Source organism: Plectropomus leopardus, chromosome 15 (genome assembly GCF_026936395.1).
Source record: "Plectropomus leopardus strain MGB_pleo_1.0 chromosome 15, ASM2693639v1, whole genome shotgun sequence".
In the NCBI taxonomy this organism is placed as follows: Eukaryota; Metazoa; Chordata; class Actinopteri; order Perciformes; family Serranidae; genus Plectropomus; species Plectropomus leopardus.
The window spans coordinates 21,895,813-21,921,649 of NC_142190.1; the positions used below are offsets into that span (position 1 = coordinate 21,895,813).

The 25,837-nt window shown below is 39.7% G+C and overlaps 3 protein-coding genes across 5 annotated transcripts; 2 read left to right on the plus strand and 1 right to left on the minus strand.

Moving 5' to 3' along the window:
* Window positions 1-1,166: 1,166 nt before the first annotated feature.
* On the minus strand, window positions 1,167-23,386 carry vps36 (vacuolar protein sorting 36 homolog). 2 transcript variants are annotated; one of them, XM_088088907.1, is made up of 14 exons: window positions 22,637-23,386; window positions 6,605-6,673; window positions 6,422-6,492; window positions 5,283-5,397; window positions 5,056-5,145; window positions 4,411-4,497; window positions 3,897-3,929; window positions 3,140-3,217; window positions 2,761-2,895; window positions 2,572-2,637; window positions 2,365-2,429; window positions 1,908-1,992; window positions 1,688-1,764; window positions 1,167-1,575 (listed from the first exon to the last, which is right to left on the minus strand). In XM_088088907.1, exons 3-14 carry the CDS (start codon window positions 6,475-6,477, stop codon window positions 1,494-1,496), a joined length of 969 nt encoding a protein of 322 aa, XP_087945033.1. In that variant the 5' UTR covers window positions 6,478-6,492; window positions 6,605-6,673; window positions 22,637-23,386; the 3' UTR covers window positions 1,167-1,493. The 2 variants fall into 2 exon arrangements, with proteins under 2 accessions (XP_087945033.1, XP_042355229.2); XM_042499295.2 differs by lacking the exon at window positions 22,637-23,386 and adding an exon at window positions 6,872-7,059.
* proser1 (proline and serine rich 1) lies at window positions 7,259-16,753 on the plus strand. 2 transcript variants are annotated; one of them, XM_042499760.2, is made up of 12 exons: window positions 7,259-7,872; window positions 7,966-8,031; window positions 8,407-8,475; window positions 8,708-8,802; window positions 8,896-8,989; window positions 9,283-9,393; window positions 9,924-10,025; window positions 10,632-10,710; window positions 10,982-11,074; window positions 12,814-14,161; window positions 15,378-15,522; window positions 15,634-16,753. In XM_042499760.2, the coding sequence occupies exons 1-12, from the start codon at window positions 7,828-7,830 to the stop codon at window positions 15,757-15,759; spliced, it is 2,373 nt and encodes a 790-aa protein (XP_042355694.2). In that variant the 5' UTR covers window positions 7,259-7,827; the 3' UTR covers window positions 15,760-16,753. The 2 variants fall into 2 exon arrangements, with proteins under 2 accessions (XP_042355694.2, XP_042355695.2); XM_042499761.2 differs by lacking the exon at window positions 10,982-11,074.
* stoml3b (stomatin (EPB72)-like 3b) lies at window positions 18,102-22,033 on the plus strand. Its single transcript, XM_042499190.2, has 7 exons — window positions 18,102-18,259; window positions 20,244-20,347; window positions 20,464-20,536; window positions 20,665-20,747; window positions 20,833-21,036; window positions 21,270-21,404; window positions 21,495-22,033. Exons 1-7 carry the CDS (start codon window positions 18,196-18,198, stop codon window positions 21,681-21,683), a joined length of 852 nt encoding a protein of 283 aa, XP_042355124.1. The 5' UTR covers window positions 18,102-18,195; the 3' UTR covers window positions 21,684-22,033.
* Window positions 23,387-25,837: the final 2,451 nt, after the last annotated feature.

Genomic DNA, 25,837 nt, shown 5'->3' on the forward strand with positions numbered 1-25,837 from the left:
ATATGAATATTCAGACAGAATTGACACTGTGTATTCCAATAGGCCTGGGAGGCACAAACATTGTAAACAGCAGAACCATTCATCTCACACAATCAAATTCATCTAACCCTAACCCCTAGCCCTAACCCACCCTTCAAAACTCCATTGATGAAAGGAAACATTATTGAGATTTGGGCAGATGACTCCCAGCCATTCAGGATATTCATTAACTTAAATGCACCATTAAGTAAAGCCATATCAGCATGTAGGAACAGGACCTATTTTGTTTCGAAAAACCAGAGTTAAATGTCACGCATGAGTACTTAATTATTATGATCAGACCCTCCGCAATTCAGGTCTGGAGATTCCTTGAAAACAAATGAGACTATCGATAAGTGAACCACATGGCAGGGTAATCTAATCAGAGCTTTGCAGGCCTTCATTTTACCTCCAGAAAGAGACAGCAGAAAACAGCAAGCTTCTACGGAGATGAAACAACCTTACTGCTCAGCTCACTTCACATTGGGAACAAAGGACTGTTCAATTGTGTGTGTAAAAAGCCCTAAAGGGACACAGAGATTAAAAATAAAAGAACAGTTACGCTCCCAGCAAAAAGTATAACGTTTAAACATGAAGCTACTTAGACCAGGTGGTATTTATTACAATATGCTCCACATATTTATTACCACCTCTGCAGTTATATGATATACTGTGAGCAGATACATGCACTTGTTTTTAAAAGCTTCACTGTGCCAATTAATGGGGTGCTTACCTTTCAGTTTGGCTTCAAAACAGTCATAACTGGAATTTCTACAACATAACGTCTGGAGTGAAGGGATTACTTGCCTGAAAAATGACATTTGGCAATATGCCTAATATTTTTATTAGCTTTAACCAAACTGACAGCAGATCACTCATTCATTTTATCTGTCTTTTCTTGAATGTGTTCCAGACAAAGGCTATTAAAGTCAAAGACGGTTTGACTGGAGAGGAGGAAAGAATCAAGATTTGATGATGAAGACTGAAGATGTAAATTAACTGTTACCAGGACATCTGGGCATGTTCTCTCCCACTGCAGAAGTTAACACAGCTTGACAAGATTAATTTCTTAATTTCTTGTAAAACGGTATAAGATCTGCGACACAAGCATGTGGAAAAAAATGTACTCTGTATAGTCCATTAAAAAGTCCATTTTCCTAAACTTGTTTATTACTAAACACACATGACAATCGCTCCACCAAGCAGAGCAAAACCTGGAACACTTTGCTGCATGTACAGTATTTGCAGAATCTTTAACATTTCCTGGAAAAGTATCCAACTGATAAATTTAAAAGACAGAATCTAGCTCTCCAACAGTTAGAAAATAGACTGGACCAAATTTGACACAGCAGGCACTCTGCTGCTGCACATCAGTATGCATCACCTCTATATGCAAAGGATCAGTCTGTCAGTAGAGACAGTGCAGCCCAGTTGAAGTCATGTTTTCTATCTCAACAATAACGACTGGAAACAGGTCAAAAGAGGTTCGGGTAGAATCTCAAACCCTCAACAGAGTCATCTCTACACAGGTGGCCCATCTTCTCCGCCAGCAACAAACTGAAGATGAGGAGAGAAAAGAGAAGATGATGCAGAGAAATTAAAAAAAAGAAGAAAACATGTAACTGTTCTCATTGTTGTAAAACCATTGTGTATCTATGATTGAACATACCGCTCTTTGGACAGAAGAACAGAGAGACCCAATAGCTTTGCAAACTCCTCTGCTGTCAGAGAGCCTTTGTCTGAGACCTGCATTAGAGGAAGATGATGAAATGAGACAGAGATTAAGATAAAAACGTGACATATCTTGATTTTTAAAAAAATAGATATATCAATGCTGTTTGATCATTGATGTCAATGTCAGTATAATGTTTGTAACAGGGAAAGCTTACGCTGTCCAGTGCTGACGCTATCATTTCCTCTTCGCTGTGAGACTGCAGCTGGACCACCATCACACCGCTGTCAAACACACGCAGCCTACAAAGAGGGCAAGATGGATGAATGAAACAGTGTGTGAGAGATATGGACAGATTTGTGCTGAATGATCTTTAGTAAGCTAAAATCGGGAGCTAGCTAAAGAACATCTATCAGTTTTCGGGTACTACGACCAGCATGGTGAGGAAACAGGCCAGTATTTTTTTTAAACTCTGGGAAGTGACAGGAAATGACAGTTGCGGAGGTCTGGACAATACTTCCAACAACAGGAAGCCAGGCAGGAAGAGCCTGGACTCTGTAAAGCAAGCAACGACTCTGCCCTTTATTCCTTCAATAAACACACAGCCTGGTCTAAATGACTGTATGAAAGTGTGCACGGAAAAGTTAAACAATACAAAGACAAACAACACTCACCTCAACGGGAGCTTCAATGACTCAAACATCTTGCAGGCGTTTACCAAATCTTCTGGAGATAAAAGCTGTGCAAAGAGAAGGAAAAGTAACCTCAGTATCTTACACCGAAGATATTTGTGTGTTGTGTGAATGTATTGACTGCAAAGTAGTTACATGCCCACTCAAGTATGATAAACTGTTTTGTGTGCGCATTTGTGTGAACATTACCTCCATCCCTCTAGCGCGGTTGACGAGACAGTACACCTCAGTGAGAGCCATCATACCTCCACGCTCCTGAGAAAAATGAAGAGAAAAAGAGCCAGAAACGGACAAGAAAGAAGAGAAAGTATTTAAACGAGTGCCTGATCTATGCCTGCGTTGATGTAAATACATGACACATGCAAAATTGACACCTACCTCTAGAGGCGCCTGTAGCATATCTCCTAGCTGCTTAGCCAGCTGCATATGGTAATGTGTACCTGATCCATATGTTTCCCTGGTAACGGGGTTAGCAATACCCATGCTCAATAGGTAGGACTTAAACCGTATTGTCTGTAAAGCAGAAAATATTTGTTAATAAAAAGCAAACTATTTGAAAACCAACTTGTGGGCAATTAATTGTAAACATGCATGGTGTAGCAGCATTTTCTAATAACACCATCAGTTGTGTGTATAGATGAGAATATCACTTAAAGAATTTTATGATTAAAAGGTAAAGATTGCTGCATGTACATTAATTTGAAACTACAGCGATAGTCTCTGTTTCTGTGTGTGATTATGCTGTTCACACTCTCACCTCATCTTCTGTAATGTCTCCCTGCTTGTCTTTGATCTTATTGGCTATAGATCTGGATAGCTCCACCATCTCTTTGGCCTTTTAGTTTGTAAGACAAGTATTCAGTTAATTGCAAAATCATTCAGTTAATTGCACAACATAGCAGTGTATTATCTTAAAGGGATACCTCAACCACAAAATGATCACTTGTATATCAGTTATTCACCTTACACTGAATTCAAGACAAAAAACAAAGTTTTTTTGCATGCCTCCACAGTGAAAACTGAAAAAATTCTTGATGAATTGGAGTAAAAGGGGGTCCGCATTTATTATGCTTAGTACGTGCATTTTTGCTAAACCACAATATTAAACACTTAAAACTCTTAAATGTCACAGTCTCACGGATGAACAAGTAGCACTTGCGCAGGAGTATGTGAACAAATGTTTGATCATTTTTTTGTTAAACGTAGCCCCCTCCAATTCAAATCATCAAGAACTATCTAAGTTTTTGGATTCTTTGTTCACTATGGAGGCATGCGAGAAAAAATAACAGTTTTCTTCACAAATTTAGTGTAACAGAGGATGAGTAGCTCATATACCAATGGTCATTTTATGAGTGAAGTATTCCTTTAACACAGGTTAGATATCCAGGTTTATGTTAACAATTACACAGTATTACTGTTAAAAATAATATAAAAAGGGCTTCAAAAAGGTCTAGAAATCTGTGAATCAAAAACCACAGGAAAATGTCAACATACAAAGGGAAAACATGTCTTACCTTTACCATCAGTTTACTGAGGTCCTCAAAGGCCTGAAAAAAAGAGACTAAATGGGTAATAGTGCTCAAAAATGTTCACAATTAAATAACCACAAAACTTCATGGCTACAGATGTCATTTAAATATCATTCCACAGCAGACCCATCCCTCCTCTGGCTGATGATAAAACTGAACATTGTCCTTCACCCCACTTTTTATGTCATACCTTTCATTAAGCTAAATATATGTGAATTTAATTTAATTTAATTGACATTCAAGACATACATACAGTATGTGCACCAGTGGTTGTTTTAACACACAACTTTGTGGTTGCCTAACGATTGTGGTCAGCTTGAATTCATGTCAGTCACAATAAATTCCAGTGGTGTTTTTGGCAGACAAAAAAAAATGTTCAATACATTCACAGAAACTTCTTTAATTAAATCACTTATGCTCAGTGTGTTCAAGGTCATTTTTATAGATATGTCTGAATACTTCAGCTTTCATATTATTAGAATATTTTTCTTTTCAGTACCTCAGAAATGTTTTTGTCTGTTTCTTTCCTCTTCTCCTCTATCTTCCTCTCAATGCCAACAATCCCCACAGCACGTGTCCTTCCTGCCTATATGACCACAAAGGAAAGAATAACACACGTAGTGAAACTGACAGGCAGTTTAAAGGCAGCCTTGAAGGACAAGGAAAGACAAACAGTGAGGAGGGAACAAACTGTGGTTGACTGCTGTTACAGTACATAAATCATTTTTGGTGGCAGTGAGTTCATAGTGTCTATCAATAAATAATGATGGAGTCAAACAGGCTACACAGAAGCTTAGTTTTACTTTTGGTGTTAGTTACAGAAATTGATGTTAAAGCCAATTTCTACTAACTGAGCAATGTGTGTCACTATTATGTATCAGCGAAAAGTCAAAGACAGAAGAATAAGACTATTTTTACTGCAAAACCCCAAAATACAGAGACAACACTGCCATCCTGTGGAACATTTTTGAAATGTGTCACTCCCATGTACATCATCTATAAAACAGTTTGGCTGATACAGTTAATGTCCAGTGGTGTGGAAACAAATTGCATAATGCTCTGGCATACCAAATCCAGCAATATAAGACAGTGGACAGGAAGAGATTCTAGTCGGATGAGAAGGAACATCCACTGTGTCTCTAACCTGTGAGCCGGTCCCTGTGGAGATGGGTTGTGAAACTGGTGTATTCTCCCATCTCTTCTGAGTCATTTCCTCTGTCAGCCTCCTGTAAAACTGCCAGTAAAATGACACCATGTCACTTCCAGATAATGGACAATCAAACAGTCTCATTATGGAGGTTTTCATTATGGAATAAACAGTAAGTACAAAAAAATAAATAAATGAGAGAGCTCTTTTATAAGTGGGACTACCTCAATCTGCCCGTGTTCTTTGAAGGACAGCTTGATGAATGAGTACTTGCTGTGTTGGTAAGGACCTGGCTCCTTGTTAGCAAGTGCTGGGTGCAGGTGGATAACTATTTTTGCACTAGAGGATGAGAGAGTCAAATAGTTAATTTACCATTTGCATCTTGTATATTGAAATTATTGTTGCTGTCAATAGTGCAATAGGGTAGCACCACTGCGTCCCCCGTTTTTACAAATAATGGTAAAACCTCCAAACTCACGGTTCACCTGCCAATTTATTTAGTTTCTTTATTTTTTTGAGCTTTCAATTGCATGGGGCTGTGATATTTTTCCCTAAATACAACTACCAGTGATCCTTTGATCAAAGTTCCATATTTAATTCACATGATGGCAACTGAGAAAACTTCATCCACTAATGAACACAACAAGATGCAGTATGTTGCTCAAAAAGGGTATAAATAGGACCTTTATTTAAGAGTTTTTCTTATTCGTGTGTTTGTTTGTTTGATCAAATAACACATTTTGGTATAGAGATAGAGAAACTGTATTGTCCACCTCAGTAGAAATTTGTCTTTGGCTTCGCTCAGACACAGCAAAGATATATACAAGCACATAAAACAGTACAACATTAAAAACGCATAAAGGTAAAATATACAAGATACGATAGTCCAAACAGGCAGGCAAAAGCAATATCTTATATAAATATTAATAAATAATAAATGATAGCACATCTTACAAAAAATATTTTTTTCAGGTACAATTATTCTGTGTTTACTGTCTGAAAGGCATATGAAATGAAGGACTTCTTATAAATATTACAACTGTTTTTTGGGACCCTAAATTAACGACCAGACGGGAGCAGCTCAAACTCTGAGTGTAATGGATGTAAGGCATCTGCAATTATATGTTTGGCCTTCCTGCGTACAGCACTGTCAAATATATTGCTGAGTTGTTTCTGTGATTCGCCAATCACCTGCAATGTTGACTGAATCTTGGAGAGCTTGTTTTGCCCTTTACACTCAAATTGCCATACCACGCTGTTATGACCACACAAAATATTGTTTGCTCATTTTTTAATCATAATATTGAATCCCTACTTCTTATTTCTGTAGTAACTGTAGAAACCACAAGGTTCATTTCCTCACCTCTTTCCTATCCCTGCAGCCTGCTCCTCAAAGAAGATGATCTGTGACAGGGGCATAGCTATACAGCATTCCTGCAGAAGGTGATTTAAATACACAAGTCATCGTCTGAGTCAGCAAACAAAATGTAAGAATACAAATTTGCGAACAACAGCACCAACTCTCACACAATCACTGCTGTCTTACATGATTTTTAACGTCCCTCCAGATCAGCCGATGGGTGCTCAACAAGGCAACTCCAATATCCAGTTTAGCCTGGTACAAAGGCAGGAAAGACCAGTGCGTTATTATTTCTTCATATTGTATCACCTAAAACCACAATGATGTAACCGAACTCCATCGGCATCCCATGTACAGCGTCAATGTTGCTGTTTTATTTGACCATTAACATCGTTGCATGTTAACTTTTAGCTGCTGTGTTGTGTCCGGCCACAAACTTATATAAAACTATACCTTATCATCACCGTCATACAGTCTGACACCTCGTTGCTGGATAACTAAAGTTTCGTTTATTTCTAGGAGCCCATTTGACCACCAAAAGCGGTCCATTTTTGCTGTTTTAACAAAAAGAAAATATTGCGGACGAGACCAATTTTATGTTTACTTCCTGTACGCTGCCTGGGATCGGCCCGACACTGCCTGCAGAGAAACTCTCAAATAACACATACAATAATACAAGCTGGAATCAATTGTATCGATAATCATATTGGCAGTAGATACATTTTTTGTTCTGATAATTTTACCCAAACTATCTGAAATGTGTCGTTTTAAAACAGTTTGCTACACGATGTCTTTTCTGACAGGCTGCCTCAGAGGGGTCCTCTCCGGTGTTGACGTTACTAGCGCCAGCTGTCAGAGGAAGCTAGGAAGCTGCTATCTTTCTTAGCGCTTTATTATGAGATTTTTAATGAATCTTTACATTTTCTAGTCTAGATCGAAATGATCGCTATCACTGGATTTAAACTGAACTTGAGTGAACATATTTACATTTTTTTCGCATTTCCTAGTGTCTTTTTGTTGAGCAGTGTACAGCATTGAGGTAGCTGTAGCTGGCTAGCTTGTTGTTAGCTGCGGACAAATCTGGTGCAGACAGGTTTTGCACTGCAGACACAGCTTCTCTTGTTTGGAAGTCATTGTTCATGGGCGGAAAGTTGTATTATATATAAGGACTGTAAAGACCATGCAGTTATATTACAGACCTAATGATTTACTGTGGATATGCAATGTTTTTAATTATGCTTTCGCAGCATTATGAATTAAATCAGTAACGTTGGATTAGTAACGTAGTAATAAGACATTTTATCTTGGATCGCTTTATCTGTTGTATTGAAAAAAGTGTATTTACCAATTGCGTGTTAGCCTAATATAACTGTGATTATTGATAAAGGCGAACGTTTGAATCAACAAAAATGGATAAGAAATCATTTGATATAGTCTTGGATGAGATAAGAAAGGTAAGGAGTGTTTACACCCAAACTTTGCGTTCGATTTAAAATGTGAAATCATTTCAACTCCGGGATTTGACAATTATTCTTTCTGTGTTTCAGTGCGTCCTGACCGACCAGCGGATCAAAGCCATAGAGCAGGTGCATGGGTATTTCTCCAGCGAGCAGGTAAGTGTCCAAACAGCACCACTATCATGTGATCACACTAGAAAGACAGAGTCCCCACACATCTGTGAAATCCTCATAACTCGCGTGTGTCGCAAAGCTCTTAAACGCACATTAGAGGAAAACATAGTCCGAAAATACATCTCTATCCCTCATATTTAAATCTGATAGTATTACTAGCTCTACACTTACCTTATAACCAGTGCTGCATATGACTAGAGTTTAACAATGATTTTTTATGTACAATGGAACTCTTGTGTTATGTTTTGTTACTCCATACTGATGATAAATGGTGGAGATGCAATTGCTGTTTTACTGTCAAACAACGGTTTGCAGCTCTAGTGTTATGAGCTGAAATACTTTCTTGAACATTTGCAGGTGATGGAGATACTGAAGTATTTCTCATGGGCGGAACCACAGATAAAAGCAGTTAAAGCTCTGCAGCATGTAAGTAAAATGTGCTTTAAGTGATCAGCACCACAATTTATGATTTGCATTGATTAATGTGTTTATTCATTTTTACTGTGCTAAAAAAATATCTAAGTTTGTAAAAACAAGTACGACATTAACATTAGCGAAGCCGTAAAATGTATTATGTTGTGTTGAATTGCTACCTTTCTCTGTCATTGGTGTGTTGTACATTTCAAATTAAATATGTTTCCTCTTCTGTTGCCCTCAGAAAATGGTTGCAATCCCCACAACCAAAGTTGCAAATATCCTGAATTGCTTCACCTTCTCAAAGGACAGACTGATTGTCCTGGAACTAATAGCTTTGTGAGTACATTTTTAAATACACTGAAGCACCCTGAATGGACTGAAAAAAAAGTTAAAACAAGTTGTAATTCTGCATTTCTATTCCCTTTCCAGGAATATTTCAGATGCTCAAAATTATCGTCCTGTTGAGGATTTGTTTCGCATACACTTGTCTGAGAAGAAGCGGGCTCGCAGGATACTGGAGCAAGTACGTTTACCTTTACAAATTTAATTACGGTGTTGTTTGTGTTCTCAGTAGGTTAAAAGAGAAACCCTATTTGTTAATCATACGTCTTGGTATCAGTACACTGTGTGGACTCCTTTTGTTAGCAGAATAAATATTGCCTTGTGATATGTACCGGGTCAACAAAATGATTCAATTGAAAAATAATAAAGCGATCTAAGATTAAGCTTTTAGAATAGCTTTGTGCAAGTATGCATTATCCTTGATGTCCCTAATAATATATGACAATATATGACAAACACCTTCTGTGTCACTAGGTTTGTAAGGTTGGATGCAAGGCTCCTGTTGCCATGATCTCCTCCTGTGGTATGATACCAGGAAATCCATACCCTAAAGGTAGACCCAGCCTGGTCAGTGGCACATTCCCTGTAAGTATGCACACAGCTCTCTGTTTAGCTCTCCTGAAGATCTAGATTTTGTTTTCCATGTTGGTGTGTAGGTCCGTATAACTTTTTTTCTGTTTGACCGTCATGTCTCAGTTTATTAGAGAACAGAACAAAGACCTTTAGCACTGTATGTGCGCAAATTAAAAAAGGGACTGTGAGTTATATCTTCATAAATTGTTGATATTGCATTTTGGATACTGTATAGTAAAGGTATTTTTGTAATTTACAAAGCTGGTAAAAAGTTGTGCTATAAACAGTGTTGTGTAGATTACACATGAAAGCTGAATACAACTAAAGAAGATGATTGGTGATTTCTCACTGTGAAAAACTCTGTCAGTGCCATACAAAATAATCAAATTGGGCTGTAATAGATGAATATGATACTGAGTTTATTTCTTTTTCTTCAGATTTTAATTTAAGTATATGACACAAAGTTGCAAATGTCTAATGATGTCTTTGTCTCTTCAAAATAAGCTTGACCATATAAAAATGGGTTTCTTTTATGATCACAGGGAATCCCTCCAGTAAAGAAAGAAGGTGACAAGAAAGATGAGCCCTCTAACAGCCTAGAGGGGAAAGGAATTGCTGCTCGCATCATTGGACCCTTCAAACCGGTATGCTCCACCCTGGGAATCACCTACTTATGATGTAATATGGCTGGGATGCCAAACACAAACCTCCTGAGTGACGAGACCTCACATGACTCATTACTATCATTGCTTTCATGTGATAGAAATGTCAACCCACATGTCAAAGTGTAGTATACACACTAATGATTGACCAGGGAGAGAATGTTAAATGGACTTGTCACTGAACAACGGAGAGCATGAGCAAACGCATGCAGAGACAAATGAGTAATGAATGAGTAAGACTACACTGACAGACACTCTTCTGATTTAGAAGTGAAACACTGAAATCGACTTTGCACTCCGTGCTCCAGCTAATTCTGTATAATGTACATGTTCTGATGACTGACGAGGCTATAAAAGATGTCTGACTTCTGCTATTCATTGATAATAATCATCTTGGAATATGGGAACATGACAGAAAAATGACCGCTATGTGCTGCATAACTATACAAAGCAGCTGTTTGATTTTGAAGTTTGAAGAATTTTCACTCAGCGGTATCCTCAGTGTAATCAATGTCTTAGTTGCTTTATACCAACTTGAATTAGAAAGTATGAGCTGAATAGTTAAGTGTTTTATATGTTTTGTCCTAGTTTCCCTCAACCTACAACCCTCATCGGCCTGTGCCCTACCCTATACCACCGTGCAGACCCCATGCCACCATCGCTCCAAGTAAGTAACGGCCCACGAACACGCCCATCCCTACTCTCCCCTTTCCTGCCATGTAATAAAACACTGTATACAACCGGTCACTGATAAGGAATCAGACATGTAAGTTTGAGGGCTCTCAGACATTTGAGAAACTAATAATGCTGCTTTGAGTGGTTTTAGGTACAACTTGGCCTTTTCTTACTGCCATCTGGGATTGGTTGAGGTATCATTGCTAGTGGGGTGTGTGATTCTTTCTGTGTGGACGCTGTTAATATTTGCAATTGCCACTCAGGTGCGTACAACAACGCAGGCCTTGTTTCTGTGGGAGGGGTTATAACAGCCAACGTGCCCCCTCCCCCCTACAGCTCCACCCACAAAGTTGCAGGTATGATACAATGGAAGCGCGCGTGTGTGTGTGACAGCAAGTAGATACTCCTTTAAGCTTGCTGCCTAACTACCTGGCATGCTGCTTATTTGCGCTTATCAAGTTCAATGCCTTTTATCAGGTGAAGAATGCGCTTCTTACTTCTGGGGTACACTGAGTGACCAGAAAAATATGCCCCCATCTAATGCAATTCAATACAACAGCTGTGTATTTGATTCCTTTAATTCATGACTGTTTAAATGATGTTATAATGTTCGAGGGAGGTGTCGCTGTATTAGTATGCATTACATCCAGTGCAAACGAATTTCTTTTATATCTGATACACTGAAATGCGGTATTTGTTCTCTTCCAAATATGTATGAGAAGTAGGCTAAACGGAAAATTCAGCATTAACATGCAAACAATTGAAACAGTAGTCAAAAACAGGCTGTTGTATTGTATTGCAGAACAACATGCAGGTACTTCTGTTTTCTGGTCAGTCAGTGTTGTATGCTTTGGTGAACTGTGAGGATTGGGACTTTGGTTGCCTGGACTGGGAACAGCTTCAAACTAATGTCATTAATCTTTTTCTTTCTGGAATCATGCTGTGTGCTGGCATTTAACATGCATTGCCTGGGATAACGTTTTTGTTTTTTTTGTTTTTTTAAATGCACTAAGTTTTCACAGTTGATATACATCTTTTAGGGCCTTTGGGGAGATGTGTGTACACTCTAGGCTTGGGGGGTATCAATATATTATGATATACTGGGGTATTATAAACACTGTCAAGAATACAAACTCTACTCTTTCTATTAAACTGATATGTAGATGCTGTATTGAGGCGATGTATTACAGTACACAACATGCACTACCAGAGGTCAGTCTACTGCTGGAACTGACAGCTGAGCTGCGAAAGATAGTGACTGGAAAATGGTGGGGATAACATTACAGGACTGGGAAATTTTTTTTAAAAAAGCCCTTTCTCCTGTTAAGGAATATTACCTCATGTAACATGATGTTGAGATGACTTCTTACAACTACAAAAATAGTTTATTAGCCACATGATTTTATTCAGCACAGCATCTCAACAAGTATCATTGGGTCCTCCAGCAAGAGGAGCAGGTATTTCCTATCTATTCATGGTTCTGTGGGCCATAAGTATCTAAACACAGCAACACCTGTAGGCTAGACAAACTCATACATTCATACACATGCTACAATTACCAGCAGCTCACTTTTTTTTTTAAAACCACAAATACTGTTATATTGCATATACCCGGTATAATCTCAGGAAGGCATTAAAAAGTAGATACCGCCCAAGCCTAATATGCTAAAAGGTGTCTTATGTTGCAATAAATTGACAGATGTACAAAGCAGTGATAAGATAAGCACACTGTGCAATCAAAGTTAATTTGAGGTTACCAAGTTAATTATTCAAACATTTCCCCAAAGGTAAGAAGAAGACTTATTCCAATCGTGAAAATTATTAGAAAGATTTTCCATGTATTAAGTCATACGCAGATGTGCTCTCTGGCTATTCCTCCTTGCTAGGTCTATTCTTTTTTAGATGTAAGTGGACTGCTTTTTCTACAATAGTTTGTTGGGTCTTAACCCATTCTGTCTGTGTCCTGGAATGAAATTTGCTTTGAACAATAACACTATTGATCGGAAAAAAAAATGTATTTCATCTTTTTTTTTCTTAATAGTACTTGTTGTTTAGATGATCTTTTTCACCAAATCTGATCTTTTTCTCCCTCCAGGTTATGCCAAACCAGGCAATCCACAGCACACCACACCTGGAGTCAACAGCGGGCCCCTCCTCATCCCCCATGGGTCCACGCCTTCTACCCCTGTCCAACCCCAAGCTTCTCCTGCTCAGCCACCTCCAACAACCCCTATCACACCAGTTTTCCCCGGCATGGTGCCCTCTCACAACCCAAATGCCCCCTCTCCCTCCCCTGCTCCATCCCCATCTGTGATCAAAGCAGGTCCACAGACCCCCACTGGCCATGCCACACCTACACCCTCATCTGTCATTAAAGCTCACACCCCTTCAGGCACCCCTTGTGGAACTCCCATCCCCGGCAGCGGGGGTTTTTCACCTTCCCCGTTCCATGGCGTTTCCCGACCTGGCACCCCTGCTACCTCCCGCAGCGGCCCAGACCCCTTATCTCAGACGAACTCCATGGGCTCAACTCAGCAGAGGGTTTATTCCCAGTCCGCAGACCACCAGTCAGGACCCACCCACCCTGGCATACACCCACAATCAGGTAACCCCTCTGGGTCAGTGATCAGAAGTTACACCCCCTCTGCACCATCCACTCCAGTTATTCCAAACTGTTCCACCCCAGGCCCCAGTCCCAAACCCTCGCCAGCTCATTCTGCACAGATTCAGGCCGCCATGGCTGCGGCTGGAGCCCTGAACAGACACACCGGGGGCAGTAACAGTGGCAGTAACAGCCCTGTGCCTTCTGCTTTCAAAGGCACCTCTCGCTCTGGCACTCCGTCTCTTAGCTCGCTTGTGGTACCAGGTTCTGCGCAGGCTGCCCTAGCTCGCTCCTTGGGTCTGTCACACCCCGCAGGTTCTCCTCAAGTCTCTCTCTCTAGTCCTGTTGCCATCACCGGCCTCCAAGGTCTGTCCTCCAGCCCGGCACCCTCTCATTACCCCGGCCTGTCCCCCTTTTCCTCACTTTCCTCCTCGCTCCCTTCTTCCTCCATGCCTTCTTCCATGCCTGCAATGCCTCCCACTACCAACATTTCAAACCATCCACAAACCTCCATCTACCCAGGCCTGACTTCCAACACTGCCCCTGCCGCAGCCTCCCCCTTCGGTCTGGGCCTCACCTCTGGCCCCTCTATATTCCCAGGCCTCCCGCCTGGGCCTAGCACTGCTGCCTTCCCGGGGTTGGGGGTTTCAGGGGGCCACGGCGCTGGGAGCCCTGTGTTGTCTTCATTCATGGGACTGCCAGGGGCCTCTTCGTCTTCAGTAGCATCCGTGGCACCTCTGCAGGCAGCTGCAGTGGCAGCAGCAGCTGCAGCTGGAGTTCCATCATCATCGCCAGTTTTGCCAGGCTTTGCGTCTGCTTTCAGCTCAAACTTCCAGCCTGGGTATGTGAGCTCTGAAAAATAATTAATCTCAAATAAACCTAATATTTTTTTATTGATTTCCAAATATTATTTCATTTAGCTTATATAAAAATTCCAGAGCAGCTACTGAATTCTAATGTAGGTCTCTGAATGCCAATTTTGCTAACCGTTACAGTCGTCCAATTTTGTGTCTCCATTTCCAGTGATCAGAGTAGTTAGTGGTCAGGATTGTCATTGATTTCTGCTTAGTGTAAAATGGCTGTATAAATGACACCATAAATCATGTATATTGATTTTCCACTTTGGGGGTTTATAGGTGGAAACACTGCACCTTAGTGCAAAGTCCTACTGTGAAGTGTCAGGCGTAGACTTTGGTTTGTGTTGTCTCAGAGTTCTAGGTGGTTATTGTCTGCCATATATTACGCATGTTATCTTTTCAATGAGCAAGTGTTGCACAAATGCAAGCCTCACATATTGTTGACAGTTCACGCACTCAAGAAGCAGGTGGATCTGTCTTTGAAGAGCTTTTAAATGAGCAAGCTTGACTTAATATGTTCATACAAAGGGAGTGCCAAATTTGTAGAATGTTAAGAAAAAATATAAACCCATGTATACTTAGGATGAATGTTAAATCCAAGCATACACCACCTTTACACTAGTTTTCCTATCACTGTTATTTATAAGAAACAATATCCACTGCATGCAAACAGATTTATAGTTCCAAATTTTTTGTTTTAGACATTTTGATTAATGTGCTTATTTGCTTTGTGGCGGAGTAGAGTGCTGTAACCTCTTGGGTCTCCTTTTCTTTTTTTAAATACAGATTAAACAGATAAGATATAGTGTTAAGGCTAGCTGCTAAGCTAACAGGATGTTACATGTGAAAAAAAATGTGAGAATATGTCTTTTAATCTTACTCTCTGCCATGCATATTTTCTAAAATATTAAATAGTTTCTTTGAAGTACAACGCAAAAAATAGTCATTACGAGTCTTACAGTCAAAATATGTTCCTGTTTTCCATCTATCGGTATGTAAGAAAATACTGACATTGGTGGAAGTGACACTTCATATATTATTCATATATTCATATTTACCAAATCATATATTATCACACTAGATTAAATTTAGCTCTGTAATCACTGTTTTTTAATTTTTTTTTTTAAACACAGCAGATAAAGAATAATGTGGAATAACATTACAAGTAAAATAACACTGTGTGTGTTCTACGTGTTATAGGTTGAGCAGTGGACTCCAGCCTCCAGGAAGCAGCGGGTTCCCCGGCTTGCTGTCCTTCCCTGGAGTACCAGGCTTCTCTCCCTCTGCCTCCCCTGCTACCCTCAGCGGCCTCCACAACCCAGCCATGCAGTCTGCACTGCTGCAGGTAGGCACACACGCTAACACACTATACTCTGGCAGAGTATAAGTATTTGAATATCAGTTTGATAAAAACTTCGCTCCTACAAAAACACGGCTTTTCTTTGTCTCGCTCCAGGCTCATCCCACATCTGCTTTGGAGAGCTTTCCTCCTCAGTCCAACAGCTTCACCAACTACCCTGCAGGGCCAGGAAACCCCTTCCCCCTCCAACCAGGCTTGCACCCCCAGTTGGGTTGGCAGTGAAACACACACTACACTTTGAAACATTGAGTACACTTACACGCTGATCCCTATCGTACACCCTGCCCTACCTTTTTAGCAGCTGACACGTTTTCTTTTTTGGCCTTGAACTCTGAAGAGCACAGGACAGATTGAAAGAGTGTCAGTAATGCGTATGTTACAGCCAGAACGACTTACTGCTACAGGAAACACGATCATGAAAACAGATACATTTCCTACATTATTCATAGTGAACAGTTGTAAATATCAGTTGTCAAAGTTGTTAGGTTTTGAAAGTAGACCGTAACTGGTTTTAATGTTAGCTGGCTGTTTTTAATCGAGTTTATCAACATTTATTAGTGAATAATGAATTCTAGAAATGGAAACGTGTACATGATATCATGTAATGAATTGACGGTATCCCGATGTAGTATTTTATGTCAGGTCTCAGTGGAAAGGACGTGAATGATTCTGATTGACTGTCCTGAGCTGAATATTGTATTATGACATGGAATTTTTAGGTGACTCATTGTTTATTGAGCTGTATGGCGCAATCATATTTTGAAGTGGATACACCTTAAATAATTTGTGAACCTTGTGATGTGTAAAGGTGGGAATGTTGTACACAAAAACCTGCATCAGCCAGCGTCACTTATGGTATTTTCAGTGAACACACACTTGTGGCTTATGGTTTACTGTGAATAAAATTTGACCGATGTCACGATGCTAGTGCTATTAATACAGTATTTGACCAGGTATACTGTATGCAGACGTTTCTGACAACTAGCATAATATTGATTGATTTATGGACTTGAGATATAAAATGTCTGTATTCTTCAAAAATGCTTTGCAAGATAGTAAAAGTGTAATTTTACCTCAGTTACTGTACGCCTCGGTACACTCAGAGACAGTTGAGAGTAACTGATACATTTTGTCGCTTTGTGTTTTATTTGTTTTGCTCTTATTTTTGTATTCGCACCTGTTTTATTATTTTGTCAGTAAACTGCTGGTTGCTGTAGCTGTCGCTGTATCTCTATTCTGTGTGACGCTATCAAGGAAGCCCCGTGAATAGAAGTATTGAAGGTGGAAAAAACAACGTGTAGATAATTAATGACGGCTAAATGCAGATTGTGTAGTTAAAAGCCAGCTATCATTTTAAAGAGGTGTAACAAGCACCTATTTATGTGACTTTTTAATAAAAGATTAAAAAAAAAGGTTGTAATGTTTGATAAATTGCAAGTGCACCAGGCTAATAAAAAGAAGCGTATGTAGTAAAGGAATATCTGCATGCACATACTTTACAGTGTCAGCAGAGTCAAGGTTCATAGTCAAAGAGAGTGAATTAGAATACTTGTTATTAATTAATGTTACATGATTGATATGTACTGCTAGTGGTGGCAAACCTATACCTTCATTGATATGAAATTATTATTTTGTTGTTTGTTATTTTATCCAACCTAGTATTGTACGTTTTACAACCAATTTACAGTCCACTTAGGGCTCTCTACACATTTATCATGAGAATCTAATATTGCTCAACACTCCGACACAGCCTCGGTCATGTGTCAGTTAGTCATGAGCGACTCTAACACCCAGTGACAGGAGCAATTTACAATTTCCATGAGAGCATTTTTTCCCCACCTTAGCCATACTTTGATTACTATCCTTAACCAATTATATTAAATTAACTATTTTTCTTATATAAAAAATATAAATAAAAATATTTCTTAATTTTTTAAATCTTAAAATAGGATTAATTTAATTCCAAGGCATATTTGAAAGGATTTTATATAGTTCGACTATATGTAAGAATTTATCTTATTCATCTGCAACAGAAGTATAATACAAACACAGCAATTAAATTTCGAAAATTTCAGAAATTCATTTGACGAGTATATTCACTGCTGAGTCCTTTACCTTGCTATTTAGTCTAAAGGAAGCTAGTGTCATTTATGTACTATACATGTCCCCATGCATGTACTATAACGAATGATTATCCTGTCTGGTTTTTTCTTTTTAGGTTCTCTGCATAAAAAGAGAGTCAAATGTTGGCTTTTAAAAGGTTCCCCATGGAAACTAGAGAAAGCACTGCATTGTTTTCATAATTTCCTCTTGAGAAAATGCCATCAATAAATAGGGCATGTAAGGGCAAAAATAACATGCTTTTACTATCCAATATGAATGTATCTATTACTAGTACTTTTAAATTAAAAATAGATGTTTTTGTTCTATGGCTCATTCACTATACGATATTTTACAAACACTGAGATTATCCAGTTACGCATCATGATGATGATAAATGCAGTTTGTTGATGATCAACTCAGCCGGAGCCACACCTATTGTGAGCTGCACTCTATTGCTGCATTACAGCTTTAAAAGGATGGGTGGCTCCTTCCTGATCAAATACACTTCTACAAACTCTCTCTCAACACACTTCCCCTCTCAGTTGTAACCAGCACATGGAAATGGAGGACCAAATGGAAAGCCAGAAGAGAAGAGGAGCGAGTAAAGATGATTTAATATGTAAGATGAATCTTATTTTCTTTTACTCTTTTCTCCTGAGCTTTAATGTTACATAACTGGTTGTTTTGAAAAAGTGAATTATTACCGTCACCAGACTTGGTTTGAGGCTTAAATCAACACAGAGGTTGTTTACTCTTCCTTTAAATATGAGTTTCACACTGAACATACTTTGTATTATTGTTAGCTATAAGAGCAGGAGTGTATACATAAATGCGGTTCACCTGTGCAGGTAGAAAGCAGCTAGAGGGCCAGGGCAAAGTAGAACTCCATCGCCATGGAGACAGAAATCACATGTCACTGAGATAACAGTCCCAAAAGCATGTGACTAAGTGTTTGTGTGTGTCTCCATGCTTCACTTCTGGTGAACAAGCTGCACTGTGACACCGTTGGGTTTGAACTGTCTGTAAATGTCTCTTAATTTGCTTGTTAATTTGAGGCAGTTTTCATATCACATCATTTTGCAGCGTAACCGTTTTCCTAGTCTTTGTTATCACCAACCTGTCAGACGGGATCATATGACAAAGACAGCTGAAAACACACCACTTGCATGCATCAACGTCCATGCAGGTGTTTGTTGGGGATACAGCGCAAAATAAACACTACATGAACTGTGCACACAGATTGTAAAGAGATCACTTGTGTACAGTTTCAATTAGAATTCCATCCATCCAAACAAACACGTTTTGATGCCTTTTTTAACCTCTTTAGCTAAAAAAAATATATATGAATATAATAAAGATTGGCATGATGTCAACTCTGACTATAATGTGGCAATTCACTTAAACTGTGAATGGCTTTTCCAGTCAGTACGACAGATCATGTAACACAGGATGTGAACAAGTGAAACTTCAATTCCCTTCGGGTGAACCACAGGAAACTGCATTTCCTGTGGCTTGACCTGGAAAAAACAGAACAATATTCCTATAAATGACGCAAGTATAAAGGAATTAAAGCGGTACAAGGGCCATGAAGCTGAAGCTTCTTGCAAATTCAAATATAACGTCTATAAACATAAATTTAACAGTGTGACCACAACAGATTCAGTGTAAAATGGCTTTGTTGCAAAAACACACCCAGATAGGAAATAAGGAATAGCAACTCGTGCTGGAAAGTACGGCACGGTACGACAACACGCGCACCTTTCCCTCACTTAATAACTCAACAATTACCAAAACAGTTATTCCAGAGATCAAGTTGCATAGGTAAACATTTTCTGAAGCAAACTCTATTAACAGCAGTTAAAACTCATGTTCTAGTATGATTTCAAGCATAATATTCACAGCAGAGGTGGGGTCAAATCATTGTTTTCTCAAGCTGTCGCACTCAAGTCCCAAATCTAGACAGACAAGTTCCGAGTCAAGTCGCAGGTCCTAAACTTTGAGTTTGAGTCCTTTGTGCAACTTCAAATGTTGAACCAGGCTGGAGGTTGTTGCGTTTCTCATCGGCAATTTTCAACTTGTACGTAAAATGATGTTTAGTCTATCTTTTCCAACTGCCGCTCAGTAATGTAACGTTAGTCCTTTATGGTTCTCTCCTGCAACTTCATTATTTTGTCAGATTGGTTAAAAAAAAAAAAAGAAGTGGATCTGGAGAATTAAGTTTCCACTTGCTGGGAATGAACGGCTTAATGTAAGTTGTTTCAGGAAATGAAGGCAAATTAATTGTCTCATGGCACGCTTTTTAAATAACATACATTTGAACCTTTAGGCTTGGGCCCACCGAGTCCAAATCTCCTGTCTTGTAGTTAGAGAGGGCAAAAAGACACTATCTCTATTTCCACAGGGATCCGAAGAGATTTTAAACCAGTTTCTGATCAGTAACCTTTTGACATCTTGTGGCAGATGCCCATTATTTCTCCTCATAATGCTTGTTTCTTCTTAATGCAAACCTGTTCTTACTCAATTATTAGGCTATTTCATGTTAGTTTTAAGGTTTTCACAGCATGTCGACACACTCAAACCCACACTGCTCTCTCTCTCTCTAGCTGAACAGACAGGGTCTTTGGGGTGCGTAGGTTGGATCATAGTCATACTCAGTGGCATCTTCACAGTTTGCCTCTTCCCCATCACCATCTGGTTTTCTCTGAAGGTGAGTTCTCTCGATAAATGACGACAGTGGGCTGAAGAGCAGAAACCGCCATTTCCTTTACTGCAAATCTGAACGTCAACTAAGCTCGTGCTGTGGTCTTCCTATCACTTTTGCAGATTGTTCAGGAGTATGAGCGCGCTGTCATCTTCAGACTGGGTCGCATTACAGACAGGAAAGCTAAAGGACCAGGTGGAAACGCTAACAATTTCTATACCATCATTTGATATATCAAAACCGGGAATAATTCCAGATTGATGCAAGTTAGCGATGCGATGCTTTCATATCTAACCTTGATGCTTTTTCCTGCTTATCCACAGGAATTTTCTTTATTTTGCCGTGCACTGATTCCTTTGTGAAAGTGGACCTGAGAACAGTTTCATTTGACATCCCGCCACAAGAAGTAGGGCCGGCACTGAGAACAACACACATGACTTCAGTTAAAATCTGTGAACACATTCACAAACTGCCATGTATTTCTACTCTAGATCCTGACCAAGGACTCAGTTACAGTTTGTGTGGACGGAGTGGTGTACTTCCGGGTCAGTGACCCCATCGCCTCTGTGGCCAATGTGTCTAATGCAGACTTCTCCACCCGCCTGCTGGCTCAAACCACCCTCAGAAATGTCCTCGGGACTAAAAACCTGGCTGAGCTCTTGTCTGACCGTGAGGGCATCGCTCACAGCATGCAGGTACAGGAAACTCTTAGACGGGCATCTCTGGCCCCAGATATCAAATCTGTCCTGAACAAAGGAGAGGCTTATTTGTTGAAGGCTGCTTCAAAAATTGTGAAAGACATCTGGCTTGTTTTCCCTGATTTTTTGTCTCTAATGGACAGCTTCCATGTGTGGATTGTGGGTGGAATAATTAATGAAGCAATTACATTATAAGCCACAGGTGTAAATGCTTCCTCTGTCTTTTCCAGACGAGCCTGGATGAAGCCACGGACAACTGGGGAATCAAAGTGGAGCGTGTGGAGATTAAAGATGTAAAGCTGCCACATCAGCTACAGAGAGCCATGGCTGCCGAAGCAGAGGCTGCGCGAGAGGCCAGAGCCAAGGTCAGGACATACGGCACGACACGTGCAGCACGTACATACAGTGTTATACATTCATTTACTGTAAAACACAATCTCTCCTTCCTGATTTAGGTGATTGCAGCAGAGGGTGAGATGAACGCATCTCGCGCCCTGAAGGAGGCGTCTCTCGTGATCGCAGAGTCTCCATCGGCCTTGCAGCTTCGCTACCTGCAGACTCTCAACACCATCGCAGCGGAGAAGAACTCCACCATCATCTTCCCACTGCCCATGGATGTATTAAGTCATTTCATGCGGAAGTGAAACCTCAGTTTGCTGAAGTCACTGTTGAAAAAAACATGAATTGGGTTGGCTGGGGGTAAATTTCTGTGATTCGTAGTAAAACAAACTCTCAGGATGCAATTGTTGTACAGTTGATATTTCTTCAGACACCTGTGTGGTTTATAGTCAAAGTGGGAGTGTTCAAGCCTGCTAACCAATGTGATTTTGATTTAATGAGTAATCGGTTTACCTTTCTTTGACAAAGTTTGCCATGAAACTATCATATGTTGTTAAAACTATAAAATACAGTGTGTCATTATTGATATTATATCAGGTAATGTTGATGAGTTGCACATTTTCATACTGAATTAAATGTAAAATACTGAAACTGACTGTTGAAATCTTATTCTCATACTCCTTTTGTCGCCTTGAGTCGTCTTGAATCCCAAATAGGATCTATATGAGGTCTGTTGAATTAGTTTATGCTTTTGTCAAATAGCAAATAGTCGTTTCATGTTACATTTATGCTGTGAATGTCGTATACAGCTCCTTTCTTGGGCTCACTAAATGCTTTTGCAGGGTGTCGGATTTAGTGACATCTGGCGGCGAAGTTGCAGATGGAGTCTCAGTCAACTGCATGTCCACCCCCCCCCTTTTTTTTCACTACTGCATCAACACCAACACAAAAACTGATCTTTATCAACCACAACACACACGACACCACTGACAGTGAATGCAGCATCACCATCAGATCTTCCTGCATGTTTCTCAGCAACCAGATTGCACAACCAACACCGCATGAGAGAAAAACAAGTTTCCACACAATAAATATTACCATAATATTATCACTGCACGGACCTCGGTTCAACAAGAAAAATCAAATGTGTAAGTTACACCCAACACTACTTATCAGATACAACCTTAACAATGTACAATGTTGTATAAACCACAACAATACAATAACTTTATCTGAGGGGAAGAAAAGTAGTACTCACCCATTAGTTGTAAAAAAAAAAATCCATCCTTCGATCCTTTCAGATGAGACGTTCACTTGCCTCCTGCTTTAGATGAATGAGCAGCTCTGTCTCTGTAGAGTTGTGTTTGTCCAGTTGTATTCCTTGTGTTTGTTTTGATGCATTTGAGAGCTGAAGGCTCTGAAAGTTGTGACTTACTTTCTGCAAGCCCCGTGCTCCTCAGAAATGTCAGTAGATATCCATCACTTTGAGTTCAGCTCTGAGTCCGCGAAGGTCAATCTAGCTTTCATTCAGGCTCATGAGTTTACATTCGGGAAATGTCTGCTTAAATTGTGGGAACAATTGTTAATCCAGCAGTGCAACGAACAGCAGCCCCTTGTGATCTTCAAAACGATTCTTAATTTGTGCAAAGATGCTGTCGATCACAGCTGTGTGCAGCTCTCTGTAGTGTGTGCCAGGGTCAGGTCTCCCTCTGGCTGCTAAGGGCTGTCTCACGGCCTCCACCCTCTTGTCAAAGAGGCCATCAAATTTTCCCCGCTCACCTTCGATGCTGTAGCAAACGTCTGCAATTCTGGCCACACTGAACTGAACATCTAAACTATATTTTTCCTGATGTCCCGTTAAAAACTATCGGTGGCAAGGTGGTGTGAAGTCAGCATCATAGTCTGATAGCAAAAATCAGTAGATCCAAGTAATCACATCGACTCGGGCACTCTTCTCCCCTCATTCTGTCTCCTGAAAGATAATTCTTGCTGTCCCAAAAACCCTGGCTGCCTTGATGAAGCTGTTCAGACTATCCACCACACTGCAAAACAACTTGTTCGTGCTAGCTGTTAGCCGCTCTCAGCAGACATAGGTGCTTTGGGTGAAGTGCCGCTTTGAAAGCCCCTCTAGTTTAGGTGTAGGTCTTCCTCTTGTAATTATTTCTTTCTTGTCTGCAAACCCTTGAACAAAGGCACTTGAAGCAGGTCCACAACAAGGCCGACAGTAGCTGTAAACGCGGCGGCCATTGTGTTTTCCATCAGCACAGCTGTTCTCTGACGTCAAAACCCGCCAGCTCAAGCCGATCGATGCTAGAATGGATCGTCCGGAGGGAGGGGGGCGGGATCTCCGCCGTACGTCATCAAATGCTCGTAGTGGAATAAACCAATCACAGCAGCGTGTACTTTCTGGCATTTTTTTTTTCAGTTTATCCTTTTCATAGACTGCATATAATATCTGTGTCTTTACATACAGTTTATGATCTGTCTGCATCATTCCTGTTCAGAGGTGTGACTCTGCAGAGTTAGATTATTTTCTTAAAGAAGTGGAGAAAGAGTTTATTAATCACAGTGTGGAGCAGCATTACAATGACAAAGGTGGAAAAATTAAATGAACAACTGATTTCTTGCTAGCTAACCATAGATATAAGCCATGAAACGTCATGTTAGTTACAGTGTTGTTTGTTAATTTAAGATTATCTGACTGCACTCCCTTTCAGAAATTTGATTACTGACCAGTTAAATCTCCATGAAAAGTAACTATATTAATGTCAAATACATCTATTGTAGTAGACAGTACAATATTTTCCATTGACATAAAGTAGTCCAATTGAATTACCCAAGTAAAACTACCTTAAATTGTCACCAACAAACTAGATTACCTGAGTTTGTACCGACCATGGCCAGCCATACTAGAAAATAAATGTCTTATTATGCTAATTTGAATGTGCCATCCCCCGTGTTTGATTGGCTCATCTTTGGAAGGTGAAGTCAGTTATACTAATTTATAACTCTATCTTTATGCTAATTGAAATGTGCCATCCCCCGTGTTTTATTGGTTCATCCTCGGAAGGTGTAGTCAGTTATACTAATTTATAAATTTATCTTTATGCTAATTAAAATGCGCTATTCCCCGTGTTTCATTGGCTTCTCCAGGTGTAGTCAGCCAATCAAACACGGGGGATGGCACATTCAAATTAGCATAAAATAGAGATTCTAGAATAGTATAGTTTACAACGCTTTCCGAAGATGAGCCAATCAAACATGAGGGATGGCACATTCAAATTAGCATGGACAGTTATATTCTAGTATGGCTGACCACGTTCAATATAAACTCAGGAAATCCAACTTGTTAGTTACAATTTGAGGTAGTTTTACTTGGGTAATTCTATTAGACTATTATATGTCAGTGGGAAATATTGTACTTTCTATTACAATAGATGTATTTGATATTAAAATGGTCCATTTTCCTGGAGATTTTAAAGGGCAGTAATCAAATTTCTGAAAGGGAGTGCAGTCAGATAACCTAAAGTTAACAAACAACACTGTCTACAATAGATGAGCTGTGGAGCTGTGGAGCTGTGATGCGTTGGAGTGACATAGGAAATCCTCAGTCTCATGAGAAAATAGCTATATCTGTTTTGTGGTTACGTAGCATACTGAACAAGTAATTGAATACAGACACATTTCAGGCACACTTCAATTTAATTATGAAAAACAAATTATGATTTTGATTTTTACAGGGCTGGCAGAGGAGGCCCTGACAGCCCACCAGTGACTAAAACTTCTCCCGTGTGCTAAACGTGTAGGAGAACTACAGTGGCCAATGCAAAAGAGCCAATGTTTGATTTGTTCATTCTGGGCTACAAAAAAAATATTATGGGAGACTCTGTGGGAGAGGACCTGCTTATTCTAAGGCAATGAAAACAGATTCCTTTACAAATAAATACTACATACCATTTCTGCCAACAGGTTCTCAATTCTTCATTTTACACTGCTTGATATAGAACAACTTGTGTATGCTCTCACACTGCGACTTTGCTCATTAAAATGGTTAATTAACAGAGCTGTGCGCCTCAGAGCAAATGCACTGCTGGTTCTGCCAGTACAAATACATTTTAGCCTAATGCCTTATGTAAAGCTTTTATAAACAGAGCTCAGTCATTTGAGCATGTTGTATCTGCAGTGTTTTACTGTTTCTTGCCTTTATGAATGTTATGTTATGAATATTGCAAGGTAAAAACGTCCTTTTTTTCTGGAAAAAGATGGCCTACTCACTCTTTTAAAATATAAGTTTTGCCTATACCACTGACGTATGCTAGTGTATCTTTTTAAAAAGTGTTAACAACCATGCATGGGTAGATAGGAAGATACGTTATAGAGGGTTCAATATATTTAACACATAAAAGTATATAGTATTCTTCCACCAGAATCATACTTCTGGTAACTTAAGGATGACAGT

Bases quoted from the DNA above. Each gene is read 5' to 3' on its own strand.
- proser1 (XM_042499760.2), top strand. From the start codon at position 7,828: ATGGATAAGAAATCATTTGATATAGTCTTGGATGAGATAAGAAAG. The intron at 9,394-9,923 runs GTAAGTATGCAC...TTATGATCACAG, and splicing joins TGGTCAGTGGCACATTCCCT to GGAATCCCTCCAGTAAAGAA. The intron at 11,075-12,813 runs GTATGATACAAT...TTCTCCCTCCAG, and splicing joins CTCCACCCACAAAGTTGCAG to GTTATGCCAAACCAGGCAAT.
- stoml3b (XM_042499190.2), top strand. From the start codon at position 18,196: ATGGAAATGGAGGACCAAATGGAAAGCCAGAAGAGAAGAGGAGCGAGT. The intron at 20,348-20,463 runs GTGAGTTCTCTC...TCACTTTTGCAG, and splicing joins CCATCTGGTTTTCTCTGAAG to ATTGTTCAGGAGTATGAGCG. The intron at 20,748-20,832 runs GTAGGGCCGGCA...TTTCTACTCTAG, and splicing joins TTGACATCCCGCCACAAGAA to ATCCTGACCAAGGACTCAGT.
- vps36 (XM_042499295.2), bottom strand. From the start codon at position 6,967: ATGGACCGCTTTTGGTGGTCAAATGGGCTCCTAGAAATAAACGAAACT. The intron at 5,398-6,421 runs GTGAGGAAATGA...CTCATCCTCTAG, and splicing joins GCTGCAGGGATAGGAAAGAG to TGCAAAAATAGTTATCCACC. The intron at 3,218-3,896 runs GTAAGACATGTT...ACAAACTAAAAG, and splicing joins TCAGTAAACTGATGGTAAAG to GCCAAAGAGATGGTGGAGCT.